The sequence below is a fragment of the Lipotes vexillifer genome, unplaced genomic scaffold (assembly GCF_000442215.2).
Source record: "Lipotes vexillifer unplaced genomic scaffold, Lipotes_vexillifer_v1.1 scaffold51, whole genome shotgun sequence".
Classification (NCBI taxonomy): Eukaryota; Metazoa; Chordata; class Mammalia; order Artiodactyla; family Lipotidae; genus Lipotes; species Lipotes vexillifer.
In genome coordinates, this window is record NW_006786770.1 from 28,312 (window position 1) to 46,180 (window position 17,869).

General features: G+C 42.2%; 1 protein-coding gene across 1 annotated transcript; it reads right to left on the bottom strand.

The window, feature by feature from the left end:
* Positions 1-13,981: 13,981 nt before the first annotated feature.
* LOC103088652 (probable N-acetyltransferase 8B) lies at positions 13,982-14,686 on the bottom strand. Its single transcript, XM_082931146.1, is given in 4 exon segments — positions 13,982-14,201; positions 14,203-14,222; positions 14,224-14,535; positions 14,537-14,686. Coding segments are annotated over 4 exon segments (702 nt in total).
* Between the last annotated feature and the right edge of the window lie 3,183 nt (positions 14,687-17,869).

Sequence of the window (17,869 nt, forward strand, 5' to 3'; positions counted from 1 at the left end):
CTCTTGCACTGCTGGTGGGAATGTGAATTGGTTCAGCCACTATGGAGAACAGTATGGAGGTTCCTTAAAAAACTACAAATAGAACTACCATATGACCCAGCAATCCCACTACTGGGCATATACCCTGAGAAAACCATAATTCAAAAAGAGTCATGTACCAAAATGTTCATTGCAGCTCTATTTACAATAGCCCGGAGATGGAAACAACCTAAGTGTCCATCATCGGATGAATGGATAAAGAAGATGTGGCACATATATACAATGGAATATTACTCAGCCATAAAAAGAAACGAAATTGAGCTATTTGTAATGAGGTGGATAGACCTAGTGTCTGTCATACAGAGTGAAGTAAGTCAGAAAGGGAAAGACAAGTACTGTATGCTAACACATATATGGAATTTAAGAAAAATAAACGTCATGAAGAACCTAGGGGTAAGACAGGAATAAAGGCAGAGACCTACTAGAGAATGGACTTGAGGATATGGGGAGGAGGAGGGGTAAGCTGTGACAAAGCGAGAGAGAGGCATGGACATATATACACTACCAAACGTAAGGTAGATAGCTAGTGGGAAGCAGCTGCATAGCCCAGGGAGATCAGCTCGGTGATTTGTGACCGCCTGGAGGGGTGGGATAGGGAGGGTGGGAGGGAGGGAGACGAAGAGGGAAGAGATATGGGAACATATGTATATGTATAACTGATTCACTTTGTTATAAAGCAGAAACTAACACACCATTGTAAAGCAATTATACTCCAATAAATATGTAAAAATAATAATCATAAAATGATTCCAAAACAGTTTATATCACCTTTCAACTCTGCTTGCATTGTCTTTTGCATTCATTCAGAGCACTATCTTCAACAAATATTTTTACATAATGATACTTGTTAAAAATGTGTCTCAATGATTGTTTTGAATATTTTACCAGATTTATTCATTTATTTATTTATTTTGCCACACTGCGCGGCACGTGGGATCTTCGTTCTCCAACCAGGGTTCGAACCTGTGCCCCCTGCAGTGGAAGTGTGGAGTCCTAACCAAAGGACCACCAGGAATTCCCTCTTTACCAGTTATAGATATGAAAATTATAGATCTTCTCAATTCCTTTTCTTTGCAGAATAGAAAATAAATGATTAATTTTTTTTTAAGTTTTCATTTACTGACTTGAATATACCTGTCAACCAAGTCTCAAGGCTCTTCCCAGAGATAGCTGTGATCGTTTCCCTTAGGTATCTTGGAGATTGTGAATGGTGTCAGAAAACACACTTGAGATGTTGGAATGACTTTCCCAACTCCAAGTTCTAGCGAGGCTAGAGTAGAAGAGGACAGTGATGTGACTTATTGGTCAGAAGAAAAGATAGAAGAGAAAAGGCTCCTTACCGGTTATCCTGGGGAGAGAAAGTTAAGGAAGAATAAGCAGAGCTGCTGGGAAGGTCAGTTTCTAAGTCTGCTTTCTTAGTAGAAAAACTAGTGAATTTCAAGTCTTTTGCAAAGCTAAGATTCTTTGTTTCTAAATGATTTAATGTTGACCCTATCTTTCCCCAGCACCACCTTGGCAAATTTTGAAATTACAGTCATCCCTCCGTATCTGCAGGGGATTGATTCCGGGACCACTCATGGATACCAAAATCCATGGATGCTCAAGTCCTTTATATAAAATGGCATAGTACTGCCTCCTGAATCCAAGGATTCTGTGTACATGGATACAGAGGGCTGACTGCATCCAACACTACAATTCCTGAGTCACACTTGCAGTTAAGCAGACTCCAGGGCCTCCTGGTGGCCGCTGACAGCTGAGTCCCTGAGAGCCTATATTATGCACATCTCTGATGAAAAAAGTGAAAAATCTTTTTTTTTTTCTTAAAAATAAGTCCTATAGGAGTTTCATGGTTTGTTCCTGTGGAAAATGTGAAGTCTGGTCCTAAGAAGGAAAACCTGCCCAAGTTTCATGGCCCTTGTGTCTCCTGGTTTGCACCAGTAACCAACACCACACCTTGGAGGGAGCCACTACAGGAACAGAACTGGCAAGGACAGCACATGGACAGCCACAGTTCACTAGCAGGCCCAGGCAGAGATCCACTGAAGCCATTTGTGAAAGCAACCCTACAGGTACAATGACATTGAATTAATTTTAGCCATATGTTTAAGGAGGAAGAAGGGACAAGATGCAAGAGTTAAACCTGTGACTTGGCTTTCTGAATTACAGTCAACTGATCCTCGTTTCTAGCACCTCCACAGTTCATCTGTTCTCACACTCATTAATCAAAGGCTGCCTTACTGTTAGCCGTTATAAATTGTGCATCACCCTCAGTATCTGGGGGCCAGTCAGTAGAAGGGAGGATGTTGTGTAGCTGCTCATTCGGTTTGTAGATACATACCAGCACGTGGAGTGCAGTAGAGGCCTGATGTTTGCGTCAGCCTTATATTTGTTCCTGCATTTACATAACTCCTATTTCTGCTTAACACAGAGTTTTAAAGGCACTGGCTCTCTTCTTTATAAGTACCTGGGGAGCTAAAGAAAATGTTTTTGTTTTGTTTTTGAATTTTATTTATTTAGTTATTTTATTTTTGGCCGCATTGGTTCTTCACTGCTGCGCGCAGGCTTCCTCTAGTTACGGCGAGTGGGGGCTACTCTTCCTTATTGTACACAGGCTTCTCATTACCGTGGCTTCTCTTGTTGCGGAGCACAGGCTCTAGGCGCGCGGGCTTCAGTAGTTGTGGCACAAGGGCTTAGTTGCTCTGCGGCCTGTAGGATCTTCCCAGACCAGGGATCAAACCTGTGTCCCCTGCATTGGCAGGTGGATTCTTAACCACTGCACCACCAGGGACGTCCAGAAAATGTTTTTTTTAATGACGTATTTCTTTGAAGGGAAATTAAAAACAGCACAATGGGCCAAGCTTTATCCCATCAACACTGGGGAGAGTTGTAATTGCCACAATCTTAGTTCTTGGCTTATTCCAAAGGCATTTCTTTGATCCCTCTGATTTTCCTACTGGAGCTTTCCCGCACAGGGAGTTGTTAGATAATTCTTCAACTCTAGATATTTTCTATAAGTTACAAACAGGCTCTCCAAACCTGTTAGGCAGGTACTGTTTTTTCTAGGCCCTTGGAGAAAAGCCTACATCATTAATGTGAGGTTGGGGGCTTTTTCTCCTCCTCAGGAATCACTGCAACTTCACAAACCTGACTTCATCTCCTGCTCTGGGGAACAGATAAAGCGCCTGAAGTTAATAGTCCAGGAGAGGAAGCTGCAGAACATGTTACAGAGTGACGGGAGGCACTGTTCAACACTGTGCGAGAATGGCAGGGCCACCGGGACGCCATGCACCTGCTCCCTAAGAGAGGCATACTCTTCCTGTTCACTTTCCTATGACTTGGTAGAGAGGGCAAGGTCTGCTTCATGCAAGGCAGCACTGCTCAGTGCCAAGTTAGTTACAGGTCAGAAAGTGACCTTTTGCTTGTTGAGACTCAAATCTCCTTAGGTAGCAGAACCTGCCCAATTTAGCTCTCAGCACTTTCACAATCCAAATACGCCCAGTTACTCTTGCCCTGTCACTACACTTTAAAAATGAGAGTGTGCAGTGAGAATGGTGTTTGGGTTTGTTTTTGTTTTGGGGGCGCCATGTGGCTTGTGGAATCTTAGTTCCCTGACCAGGGATTGAACCCGGGCCCTCAGCAGTGAAAGCACAGAGTCCTAACCACTGTACCGCCAGGGAATTCCCAAGAATGGTGTTTTTAAAAACCAGCTCTGTCACCATGAGCAAGTTACTTCCAAAAGTATGTTTTGAGGGGCTTGGGGCTGATTCCAGGCTTGCCTTCCTCATAGGGTAGCAATAATAATGATAATAATAATAATAAATACTTATAGAGCCCTTATGTTTTGCCCAGACATTGTTCTTGTTTAATGCTTCCAGAACCTCTCTGAGGTGATACTATGAATATCCCTGTTTCACAGATGAGAAAACTGGGCCAAAGAGAGATTAAGTACCTTGCCCAAGATTTACACACCTGTTAAACTGGGATTTGAACCCTGGTGGGCTGGCACTAGAGTCTATTCTCTTAACAATTATGCTAGATGTAAGATCTCAATAAAATAATATGTGAAATCCGTGAAAACTATAAAGTACTACCTAATGCTTTCATCACAGCCTTACCTGTAAACTGGTCAGTGTTTTAATGCACACTGTCTAGTCTGTGCCACAGTGTTGTGTCTTCAGAAGCCTCAGGCTGCTATCATAGTCATCATAGTCTAACCCTGGCCTTGGCCTTGGCCATTACTCACCAACCCAGCACTGCCAGCTCAGGGTAGGGCAGCAAAGTCCCAGCAGCTCCCTCTCACAGTTCTTGAGCAACACAGCCTTCCTTATTAAGGCACAATCCCCTGTTACTGATCCCCTAGGTGTCGGGGACCCCTCAATGGGTCCTCTGCCTAGAGTCACAAATGTCAATTGAATGAGACCAGGTTCGACATAGCAGAGCATAGACTTCATTCATTGATCAAGGAATGGAGAAAGGAGAGCTTATGTTCTAAAGATACTTTATCCCTGAAGGGAGCAGAGTAAGGGATTTTAAGGGTTAGGAGGCAGATAGGTCATTAGGGCTTGAGGAAAGGGGTGGAGATTTTCAGGGGCAGCCGGGGGCAGCCAGGGCATGCACAGTCTTCCATGGTCCTTTGCACATGGCACAGATTGTGCCTAGCAGAGTACAAATGCCCCCTTTGAGCAGAGATCATAGCATGGTAATGAAGCAAAGGTAACTTTTGGACACTTCCAGGTTTTATCCGCGCACGCTTATTGTTATGGTCAAGTCAGAACTGGTTTGGGGGAGTTCACCACTATATATCTCTCAAAGCATGTATCTTTCAAAGTACAGCTGCAAAATATCTCTGCCAAATGCCAGGTACTTTTGAAACGAACACAAAGGTAAATCAGGGCAAGTGTCCTTCAGCTCTCAGGGGCTGGTATGGAAACAGAGAGATAAATCAAGTCACAGGTCCTTCCGTTTTTAGGGGCTGGTATGGGTGACACCACTGCTACTCAGCCATAAAAAAGAAAGAAATTTTGCCACTTGCAACAGCATGGATTAACCTGGAGGGTATTATGCTTAGTGAAATAAGTCAGACAGAGAAAGACAAATACTGTATTACATCACTTATATGTGGAATCTAAAAAAAAAACAACAAACCAGTAAATATAACAAAAAGATATAGACTCACAGATATTAAGAACAAACTAGTGGTTACCAGTGGGGAGAGGGAAGTGGGGAGGGGCAACACAGGAGTAGGGGATTCAGAGATAAAATAAATAAGCTACAAGGACCTATTGTACAGCATAGGGAGTATAGCTAATATTTTATAATAACTATAAATGGAGTATAACCTTTAAAAATTGTGAATCACTATGTTGTACACCTGAAACTTATGTAATATCATAAATCAACTATACCTCAATTTAAAAAAAAAGACACAATCCATTAAAAAAAAACGCTCTTCTTCTTTTTCTTAGGCTTCCTGGCTGCCCAAAAGAAAAGGCCTGTTGGAAAGAAGGAAATGATTCAGTGGTCTAAATGGTAAGGCCAAAAGAATAAGTAACTATAAAAGTATAAATCAGGCCACCAAATGGTCAGGAGCTATAGCTTGGCCCCAGAATAAAGGCATTATGCTCTAGGTAAAACATTATGAGAGATAAAACAAAAAACAAAAAACAATACATTATGAGAAAATTAGTTATAAAAATAGTTTCTCACTTATGGCACTAAAAAAGAAATGAAAAATAGCAGATCATGGTATGGATGCCTCATATATAAAAAAGACAAAGAATCGCCACTAATTTGCTTGCCTTAATCAGGCTTGTGTTTGTTAGAAACAAATATAAGTAAAAAATATTTTTAAATAAAAGTAAATATCTGGGGCCTTACCTCTAGGCAATCCTTTTACTAGGAATTGTATCCAGTACAATGATAGATAGGGGAATAGTCTCCAAGACACAGTAATAGTTGTTGCCTTTGGGACAAGGAACTGAGTGACTGGGGTACAGAGGTTGGAGAAAGACTAATTTTTTACCTTTTAAAATTTTGTGCCTTTGCATTTATTAGCAATTAATTAATTAGAGATATGCATATATTGCTCATGAAACTGCCATAGAATAACTAAGTTAATTGTTGGTTACCTCTTAGGGGGTCATTGGAGACTTCCTTTAATAAGAACAGTTTTATAGTTGGCATAGTGCTTGAAAACAATTTATCTTAGGTAATTAAGGCATTCCTCTTGAAGTCTTTTTACTCTCCATTTAGTAAACCATTTCCTTATAGGTATTTCAAAGGGATGCTTTAATCAAGTGGTTCTCAAAGTGTGGTCCATGGGCCTCTGGGAATTGCTGAGACCCTTTCAGGGGATTTGCCAGGTCAAAACAAATTTCAAAATAATACTAGGATATTATGTGTCTTTTTAACTGTATTGACATTTGTACAGATGATACAAAAGTAATGAAGGGAGGATTAAAACTGCTGATGCCTTAGCACTATTTGAGACAGTGGGCCAAAGTGTGCTAGTCTAGTTGGCATTTTATTCTTCACAGCCACATGGCAGCAGTGTAATGGAAGTACACATAAAGCACTTCTGCTGCATACCAAGATACGATGATTGGTTTAAGGAAAAGCCTTGGTTTGTGTAGTGAGCTGAACTAGCTGCCTTTTTCATGGAACATAGGTTTTACTTGAAAGAATGACTGATAAGCTAATTATTCCAAATTGGGTATATGAAAGATATTTTCTTGAAAATGAGGAAGTGAATCTGTCACTTCTCCAGGAAAACAGCTGACAGTATTTATTGCCAAAGAGAAAATCTGAGCTTTCAAGCAAAGAATAGAATTCTAGAAAACTTGTGTCTACTACTATGAGATTGACTATCTCCCAGTACTTAGACTTTTCTCATGAGATCAGCAGTGACATAAATAATTGTAATATTTTTCATATTATATATGTAAATATGTCAACATTTAAACTACCACTTGTCAAGATTTGGTATAGTATCAAGAAAATCAGGGAATTCCCTGGTGGTCCAGTGGTTAAGATGGTGCTTTCACTGCTGAGGGCGCAGTTTCAGTCCCTGGTAGGGAAACTAAGATCCTGCATCCTGAAAGCTGAGTGGCCAAAAAAAAAAAAAAAAAATCAGCAATTATCTGAAAAGAATATTAAAATACTCTTTTCTTCTCCAATTACATATGTGTGTAAACTGGATTTTTTTAATGTACACTTTAACCAGAACAACATATAACAGCAAATTTAATACAGAAGCAAATATAAGAATTCATCTGTCTTCTATTAAACCAGACATTAAAGAGATTTACAAAATATGTATAACATGCCACTCTTCTTATTTTTGTTTTGGAAAGTATATTTATTTTATATGTTAGCATGTAACAGGATTATTTTTTTAATAAATTAAGAAAAAAGCTTTTTTATTGAAGTATAGTTGACTTACAATATTCGTTTCAGGCATAAAACATAGTGATTCAATATTTTTATAGGTTATACTCCATTTTAAATTATTACAAAATAATGGCTATGTTTCTGCGTGCTATACAATATATCCTTGTTGCTTATTTATTTTATACATAGTTTGTATCTCCTAATCCTATACCCCTATTTTGCCCCTCCTTCCTTCCTTCTCCCCACTAGTAACCAGTGGTTTGTTCTCTGTATCTGTGAGTCTGTTTCTGTTTTGTTATATACATTCATTTGTTTTATTTTCTGGACTCCACACATCAGTGCTGTAATACAGTATTTGTCTTTGTCTGACTTGTTTCACTAAGCATAATACCTTCTAGGTCCATCCATGTTGTTGCAAATGGCAGAATTTCATTCTTTTTATGGCTGAGTAGTATTCCATTGTATATACATACCACACCTTCTTTATCCATTCATCTGTTGATGGACACTTAGGTTGTGAAATAAGTATTTTTAAAATTCTTTTTAAATGTTTTAATTTCTAATACAGTAAGTATCAATAGATAAAGTCCACATTCACCAAAATTGCCCTCAATTTTTAGGAGTATAAAGGTGTCAAAAGTCCAAAAACTTTGAGAATTATTGCTTCATGCTGAATGTCACAAAATTTAATTAATGGACATTACATAGTGTTCATTGTGTGGCAGCTAATAATACTCTCACCTCAGCAAGAGGAGTCCTTGCCTATATGGGACTATGAAGCTTGCCTGCAAGAAGGTAGGGCATCTTCTGAAAGGTATCTGTGCTTTAAAATATAAGTATAGTTGTAGGGGTGGATTAAGTACCCATCTTCTAGGAAGAGACAGGTTTTAACTTGATACATTTTCATTAGAGTACTTCTGTTCCATTTTATTTCTGTTATGGCCCCCTTTCAAAGAAGCCATCTACTTCCATGTGAGAATCATAGAGTTGAATGGGATCTTAAAGATCATCTAGTCTACCTTTAACTTTTAGGAAACTGTAACCCAGAGAGAGGTTGCCAGCAAGTCAGGGCCAGAGCTGGGGTTAGAGTCCGGCAGCAGGCTCCCCACCCAGTACTCCTTCAGCTGTATCATGTGGCGGACTTGGAGCTCTGGAGCTCTGTGTTACTCATCATCTTTTCCCATCACCTACCTCTACCAAAGATGTTTAATTGTTACTGATAAGAGAAAAGATTTGGAGAAGAGAGAACCTGACTCTCTTAACTTGAAGCATTTCTTCCAGTGTGTCCTTTAAGAGAAGTGTTTTCACTAACTTATTAATGCATATATTTGGGTATGCGCCAGGCACTGGACTAGGTACTACAAATGAAAGATAGTTGACTCCAGACCATGAGCAGACAGACAGTTCCAATAGTATGTAGTAATTGCTTTCAAGGATCCATTTACAAAATGCAATTTATGGCTACTCTGATTAGCCCGACTCCCAGCTTTCCAGCCCTAGAATACAACCTTTACTGGCCCAAGCAGATTTTCTCTTCACATCACATGTTCTGCTTGGGATAACTCATCTTTTTCCAATGGCCTTTATTATCCGTTCTCTCACTGTGACTTTTTTTCCAGCTTTACTGTGATATAATTGATATTTAACATTGTATAATCTTAAGCTATGTAATGTGATGATTTGACACACATTTGTATTGCAAAATGTTTACCACAATAAAGTTAGTTAACACATCCTTCACCTCACATAATTACCATTTTATTTTTCTTGTCGTTGTTATAGTGAGAACATTAAAGCTCTACTGTCATAGCAACTTTCAAGTATACAGTGCAGCGTTGTTAACTACAGTCACTGTGCTGCATATTTGCTCCTCAGAACTTATTCATCATAAAACTGGAAGTTTATACTCTTTGACTAGCATCTCTCCATTCCCCCATCCCTCAGCTCCTGGCAACCACCATTCTGTTCTCTGTTTCTGTGAGTTTGATGCTTTTAGATTCCACATATAAGTGAGATCATGCAGTTTTGTCTTTCTCTGTCTGACTTATTTCATTTAGCACATTGCCTTCACGGTCCATACATGTTGTTGCAAATGGCAGGATCTTTTTCTTTCCTTATGACTATTCCATTATATGTATATATATCACATTTTCCATTATATATATTCCATTATATGTATGCTCCATTATATGTAGATATATATATATATATCACATTTTCTTTATCCATTCATCCATCGATGGACACGTACGTTGTTTCCATGTCTTCACTGTTGTAAATAGTGCTGCAATGAACATGGGGGCGCAGATATCTTTTTGAGATCATGATTTCATCTTCTTCAGATATGTACCCACAAGTGGGATTGCTGGATCATACGGCAGTTCTATTTTTAATGTTTTGAGGAACCTCCACACTGTTTTCCATGGTGGCTGCACCAGTTTACATTCCCACCAACGGAGCACATTCTAACCTCCTCACCAGCATTTGTTATCTCTTATTTTTTTGATAATAGCCATTCTAACAGATGTGATGTGCTATCTCATTGTGGTTTTCATCCACAGTGACTTTTAAAAATATATGTTTGTTCTTCTTTGATCTCTTTCCTGACCTCCAGTTTTGTGTTTTCATTTAGTGATTATCCTCACTGTGTCCAAAGTGGAACTACCCATTTTCCTCTCCCACACTTACTTGGGCCACCCACTCACCCACTAGAAAAGCTGGGGAGCTAGTGCCTCCAGCTCCGTGGCCCCGCCCTGTACGTGCAGCCGGCTAGTGCGTCCTGGAGACTCGCCTTCATGGTTGCTCTGGAACCCACTCTCCTCACTGCCTTGATGCGGGCTTAGCCTCCTCTCTTGGAGGACTGCTCTTCTCCCCCTTCTGCTCTTTATCTTCTCTAATCTCTTTTCCACAGAGCCGCTACATCATTATCAATGATTTCTTTTTCAGATTATAGAAAACTTCGGAAAATATAGAAAAAATGGAAAGGAGAAAATAAATGTCATTCATAATTCTTCCATCTAGACATAACTAACACTAGCCCTGTTTCTATGGGGATTTTGCAGAGACCTGTGTTAACACACTTCTTTCTCCCCAGATTGTTTATCATACTATATATACAGGTTTGTAGCCTGCTTTATTTTGCTTAACATTGTATTGTGAACATTTTCCCATAGCATAAAAACTATTTGAAACATTTTATGCTTTGTAATAATTTTATTATAGTCCATAATTTGTTTAACTGTTCTTTTGTTGGAGATTTACATTATTTCCAGTTAGAGTGTGTTTATCAAATGAATGTTTGATCATGTTCCTCCCTACTTAAAATCAGTGGCATCCAGTCCCTGATAGGACAGAGCCCAAGGTTTTCACATGGCTACGAGACCTTCACCCCATCTGCTTCCCTCCTGTTCCCCTACACTCTCTCCATGAAGCCTTGACTCCATTCTTACCAACACTCCCTTCTCCCCACCTCCCCTTTCTGCTCCTAACTATTCTTCAAGACCTACCTAAAGCTTAGTCTCTTCTCTGGTCTTCCTTGACCTCCTTCAATCAGAATAAGTTCTGTTTCTTTTCCTATAACTCTATGTAGCATTTTGTAGATATGATGATTATTGTATTTTCTTTTCCATTATTTTTCATGCTTAAAAATATGGTAGTAATACAAAGTCATTATCTTATATTGAAACCATACATTTTTCCATATAGAGTGAAAAGAAGTTCATCTCCACCCCTTATTCCACTTCTTTCCCATAAGTAACCACTATTAGTAGGATTTTATTATGTTTTTATCTGTATCCCTTTTCAGATCATGAGCACTCCAGGCCAGGGTTCTTTGTGTCCAACTGTCTAACAGGAAGCTGGGCACACAAGAGGCCCACAGCCTGTCTGAGGGACTGAGTGCCTGGAGAGCAGTAGAGCTTAGGGAGATGTGAGGAGGAGTGATCGTGTGCCTCTGTGGTCAGGTGGCCTCACTGCTTTCTGTCTTTCCATCGGTGCCATTTCTAAGGATTTATGAACAGCTTCCAGAAGTACAGAAAAAGAGAGAAGAGGAAAAGAGGAGATTGGAATATAAGTCGTACCGGCTGCGAGCCCAGCTATATAAAAAGGTCAGTCAGTCCTAGAGCAGGATTGATGAGATTTATCAGGGGAAAGAGAAATTGAGAAAAACACATCTGACCTGTTTGAATTAACCACATTTGGAGAGTGAACTTAAGCTCATAATGCATTGTACCACTACTAAAATTTAGAAGATAAAAGCACCTGTAACTAGACCTCAAATCTAAAAATCTAGAAAGGCAAATCTAAAAAAGGCATCTTCCAGGGACTTCCGTGGTAGTCCAGTGGTTAAGACTCAATGCTTCCACTGCAGGGGGCACAGGTTTGATCCCTGGCCAGAGAACTAAGATCCCACATGCCGCACGGCACGGCCAAAAACAAAATTGTTTTAATGTTTTAAAATTGTTTAATAAATAAATAAATAAAGCACCATCCAGGCATACATTTGGAATCAAACCAAATTTCATACTTGGGTGTCAGTTTAGACGCCATGCTGGAAATGCCCACATCTTTCAGAACTAATGAGTTTTCATCCAGAGTCCCAAATGATAGTTTTATGCCCCTTATGGGTGAATCATATACCACTAGAACTTTTTAACTAAACTGGAAAATGTCCAAGTGTAGCATACAAGTTGGCAATTTGGGTACTCAGAGCCTTGAAGCCACTACCATTTCCTGCCCACAGCGCCAGTAAAATCAGTGGTACTACAAGTCCCAGAACCTCACAGGCCAGGGGACTTGCTACCAATTAATTCCTTGAGAAAGCAGATGGGCTACTATGCCTGAAGGTCCAGATCCTTCAGTGTTCTCATTTCTTTCCCAGCCCCCTCACTTCACCCCCAGAGGATTCTGAAAGTCAGAAACCAAGAGATGAGTTCATACCAGACTGATGTGGGATTGGAGAGCTGCTTCTGGAGCACATACCGCAGCTCAGGCTGAGCTCCCTCAAGTGGGGACACCCCAGGCACTACATGGCCTGTCTGGTGTGGCAGTATCACAGGGCCAGGCCTCTTATTGTGCTTGTGTGTTTGTGAACTGATGGATGGATTAGTCTATTAGGATTATATTAATATTATATTTCTGTATAGACTATAATAGACTACAGATCATACTCCCTAAACACTTCAGGAAGTATTTTTTGTATAATTACCATAGTTTCTGTAGCTGGGAAAGATAAATAAGATTTGGGGAGAACAACACTGGTCTCTTCAGCAACATGTCTGGGGTGAGGAGTGGCTGTCTGCCTCTAGTGGCAAGAGTATCTAACTTCTTTCCTGCCTTTCTTTTCTTCCACAGAAAGTGACCAATCAATTCTTGGGGAGAAAATGTCCTTGGAACTGACATGAGTATTTTCCTCAGAGCCTTGGAATTATATTTTATCAGCCTGGAGGAGCACAATCCTTACTTTTATGAGTCTGGTTTAATGAAACTTATCTTGTTGTCCATGTGTAATTTAGAAGTATTAACCTTCTGAAGAGTCTTGGGTAGAATGATGACTAAGATTATTAATGGTTGAGGAGCAATACTTTCTCCACAGTGGCCTTGCCCACAGGGATGTTTGTTACAAAGGTATTATCTTAATTCTAGGCAAGAGTAAGTCCCTTTTTGTATGTGTTTTTATACAAAATAACTTCTGATTGACTCATAGTAAAGCAAGCAGCAGAGGGTTATTTATTTCCCATCTGTAGAGGTGTCTCCCTGAAGTGTGTGGGGAACTTCAATCTAAAAGCACCAGTCAAGGAAAAGAAATGCAGCATAACACGGTGAGAGCCCTTTTGTTGACTTGGTGTCAGACAGTGTCTGGTTAGGGTAGCCATCAGGTGGGCCCAGAGACTCTCAGCAGACACAGGTGCCTTGGGTCCAGAGCTACCTCCTAGCCTCATTCCAGCTTCCTTCGGGGCCATTAGCCTTTAGTAGACACAACTCAAGAGGCAACAGAAGCTTGATTTAAATCACGACCTGGTCCTGGCCAGTGGGATGTGGGTTGTGCCACTTCTAGGTCTAGTCCATGTCAAACCCCACACTCTGTCCCTGGCTGCCTTCTTGCTCTTCAGCAGAGACCTTGGGAATCATAGCAGACTGATGGCATCATTGGCCCTGATCCTTCTCACGTGGATTCTTCTCACACTCCTTCTCCGCACCCTTTCCACATGACTTTGCATTTCCTCTCACTGAAGAGGCAGGGCATGACACCTGGAGATCTAAGGGGCGGCTCAACCGAGCTCAGCCTAAGCTGCCGACCCACAGACTCATGAGCTAAAAAAATGTTTATCATTATTTTGTGGTGGTTTTTTATGCAACATTCTCATGGCACTAGATAAATGAAACAGTAGCAACCCCCAAAACTGAATGGAGCAGAGCCACCCCACCACCAAGGCCATTGGGTTCCAATGTGAGCAAGCAGTAAGCTTTTACTGTGCCGTCGCAGTGAGACCTCCGGGTTTGCTTATTACTGCAGCAGAGCCGATCCCTCCTAGCTAATCCCCAACGGCACAGATCATAGGCCCCCTCCTTGCTCCAGTGCCTGAGAGACCTGAGCAGAGGGGAGGTGGTAGATAAATTGAACTGCAGAAACAGCAACTAGCCTATAGCTTGTGGAGAAGAAAAACCAGCCCATCTTCCAGAAGCCGAGGCGCTGGTAAAGGGCCAGGGCAGAGTACTGCAGTGTGCTGGTGCTGAGGACCACTTTGCTGTAGCCCTGGTGCCACGCAGACTCGGACAGTCCTGACCAGGGCTTTTACTTATCCCCTGACCACGGTGCTCCAGGGCCACACGTAGGTGAAGCAGCTGCAACTGCTCATTCCACAGGGTGGGCTTCTGAATGGGCAGCGCTCCCACCATGCCCACCACCTGCCCCTCAGACTCAACCTCCCAGAAGCAGGAGCCACTCTCACTGAAGTAGGATTTGGTGATGTCAGACACGTCTGTGTGCAAAGACATGACCTCAAACTGGATCCAGGGGTGTTTGGCAAGAAACCTCAGGGCAGCAAGGAGGGCGAGGCTGGCCACGAAGTCCAGGACCCAGGAGCGAGAAACCAGGAATAGGGCAAGGGGCCCCCGCAAGCAAGAGGACAAGGGTTCGGGGCAGCTTTAGGATGCTGTGGAAGGTGGTGGGAAGGTGCTTGGTCATCACCTTGGAGAACAAACCCATGACCCATTTGCGATAATTTTCCTGGTATTTGTGGATTTGATAAGGAGCCATGGAAGACTTCTGTGTCTGGATCTCAAAGTTCAAGAGAGAGGTAGGAGTCCCTGAATGACTTCCTGGCAGCCATGGGAGTAGCTTATCCTCCCACCCCCCAGAACTGGGGATGACCCTGCTCAAGGATGTGTCTTTCTGCTTATACCCAAGAGGAAATAGGCCACAACCACTGGGAGAAGGTGTAGAGTCAGCAAAAAGGTCTGCATTTGATCCTGTCTCCATGCATGACCTTGGGCATGTTACATAATCTTCTCCAAGAACCTGCCTTCTGAAGTTGTTTAGAGGATTTAATAAAATAACATATACAAATCTCTGGTTATGAAGTACCCTCCCCTCTCCCTCTTCCCCCTTTCCCTGGCTCTCTCAGCTTCTCCATACATTGGGGTGGCACCATGCAGCAGCCAATCATGTGTCCCTCTCCCAGGGACCATACACTGCAGTAGTCCTGTGTTTCCAAGTACAAGTTTCAACAAAGGCTTCTTCCCACTTGTTTGCAAATTTTCAGGCTGTTGAGGTGGCATAAGAGCCAAACACCAAAAATAGACCAGCCTTGAGAACCAGAGGAGGGTCCAGAGCTCCAGGCCACACCTAAGAACACTGTCCTCCCACCCATAGCCTCTCACCTGCTACCACAAGAGCCTTGAGTGTCCAGGGCAGCCGCTGCCCTCAGCCTCCACCTGGCATCCAGGAGAGACTAAAAGGGCACGCTCCACTTCCAGGTCCTGGATGGCACCTCATTGGCCAGCTCCTGGATATTTGTTCATCATAAATCCCAGGCTCAAGTAGCTGGGCTATGATGGAGAAGGGAGTCCATTCTGCACTCTCTGATCACTGGGGAATTAGCCTGGAGCGGGTATGCAGAGTCTGGAACAGCTCAGGAATCCTTGCCCTTGTGGACAGCCTACACCCCACACCACGGCAGTTCACCCAGCACCTTGGTGCTCTCTGATGTCCACCCTCAGCCCTTCCACACAGCTGCTATGACCCTGGGGTATTTGCCCCTCACCCTGTGCTCTGTCATCACAGACCAGAGTCCAAGTCCCCTGGCTCAGCACACAAGGTGCTTCACAGCTGGATGAGGGCAGTAGGGACCTGGCCATGCAGGGCCTCTCATCCAGTTTAGGAAGTTTGGACTCTATTCCAAGAACACCAGGAGGCCATTGCTATGCTTTTAGCTGGGGAGTAACATAACCAGAGGTAGGGGTGGGGTGTGTGGTGTGTGTCTATTACTCTGGCTACATGTGGAAAATGGATTGGAAGAGCCAGGAATGGAAGCATATATCCCCCTGCCCCCCAGAGGCTAGCACAGTAGTCCAGGCAAAAGAAGGGCCTCCAGATACAGATATGCAGGCTGCTCACTGTAAAAGAGCACCTAGCCCAAGAAGGCTAGTGGGAACTAAAATCCATGAGCCCTGGCACAGACCTGCGTCTGACCAAAGGAAAAGGCACCTTTTTCTTATTTGTTCAAAGGTGTCACTGCTCACTGAACTGTGTTTCCAATAGGTTGTGTCTTTGTGAAGGGGGTGCCTTGTTCTATGTTCACAAAGGAGCCATCTAGGCTAGCAGGGGTCCTACGAGAGAAAGCAGTGACTTGGACCGGAGTTGGGCCATGGGTGTGACCTGGCCCACTTGGAGGTGCACTTTGGGGGCAGAAATGGCAGGAGTTGATGATCTGAGGATAAAGAAGTGGTCAGAGATGACAGCCAGATTTCTGGCAAGAGCATCTAGGAAGACGCTGGAGAGAGACCAGACTTGGAGAGACAGATCATGACCACCCCACCCCAAAGGTGCCATCCTGGCAGCTGGAATCCAGGACTGGTGATGGAGACTGCTGAGGCTCCAGATCTTTGGCACGCAAAAAGGCCACAAGGGTTTAACTAACATGAAGGGAGGGTGGTGAGCCATGGGTATGTTACATTGTTTTCAGTACATTTTAATATTTTTTTAAATGTTAAGCAAAACTTGAAGTAAGAATCAAAAGAGAATAGAAGGCTCCAAAGTACAGCTGAGTATCCCTAATGAGTCTATCTAATAATAACTAGTCAGAAACCTAATAGTCAAGCTGAGGGGCCAGAGGTCCTTGGTCTGTCCCTGCCCTCTCTTTCCTGTATTCTCACCAGCTTCTGTGGCTTCCTCAACACCCAATGGCCTTGGTTTACATTCAAGCTTTTCAACTTTCCTCATAGGCATGAATAATGAGGAGGATTTATTGACCTGAAAAATAATTGTCAAAATATAGCACCAAGCTATAAAGGTTATAAAACAGTATGTTTTCATTCATTTTTGGAAAAATATAACAAAAGTAATTTATACACACAAGCTTGCAGAGAGAAAAGTCTGAATGGTTACACCAAACTGGCAGCATTTGTCTCTGGATAGAGGAATTATGGATAATTCTCTGTGAAAGAAATGAAGTCTGGAAGTCTCAGCACATTCCAGACTCTTGGCCCTGCATGCAGATGATGAAACTGAAGCTTGGGAATCTACCTGTCTCTGCCTCAGCCAACTTCTTCTTTATTTTATTTTAAATTTATTTTATTGAACTATAGTTGATTTACAATGTGTTAATTTCTGCTGTGCAGCAAAGTGATTCAGTTATACATATATGTACATTCTTTTCCAGATTTTTTTCTATTATGGTTTATCATAGAATATTGTATATAGTTCCCTGTGCTATACATTAGGACCTTGTTGTTCATCCATACTATATATAATAGTTTGCATCTGCCCATCCCAAACTCCCAATCCATCCCTCCTCCACACCCCCTCTCCCTTAGCAACCACAAGTCTGTTCTCTATGTCTGTGAGTCTGTTTCTGTTTCGTAGATGAGCTCATTTGTGTCATATTTTAGATTCCACATATAAGTGATATCATGTGGTGTTTGTCTTTCTCTTTCTGACTTCACTTAGCATGATAATCTCTAGGTTGATCCATGTTGCTGCAAATGTGCCTCAGCCAACTCTTTTTTTTTTTAAATATTTATTTATTTTTGGCTGCATCGGGTCTTAGTTGCAGCACGTGAGATCTTTTGTTGCAGCGCACCAGCTTCTTTCCAGCTGTGGTGCACAGGCTCAGTAGTTGTGGCGCAGACTTAGTTGCCCCACGGCATGTGGGATCTTAGTTCCCTGACCAGGGGTTGAACCCGTGTCCCCTGCATTGGAAGGTGGATTCTTAACCACTGG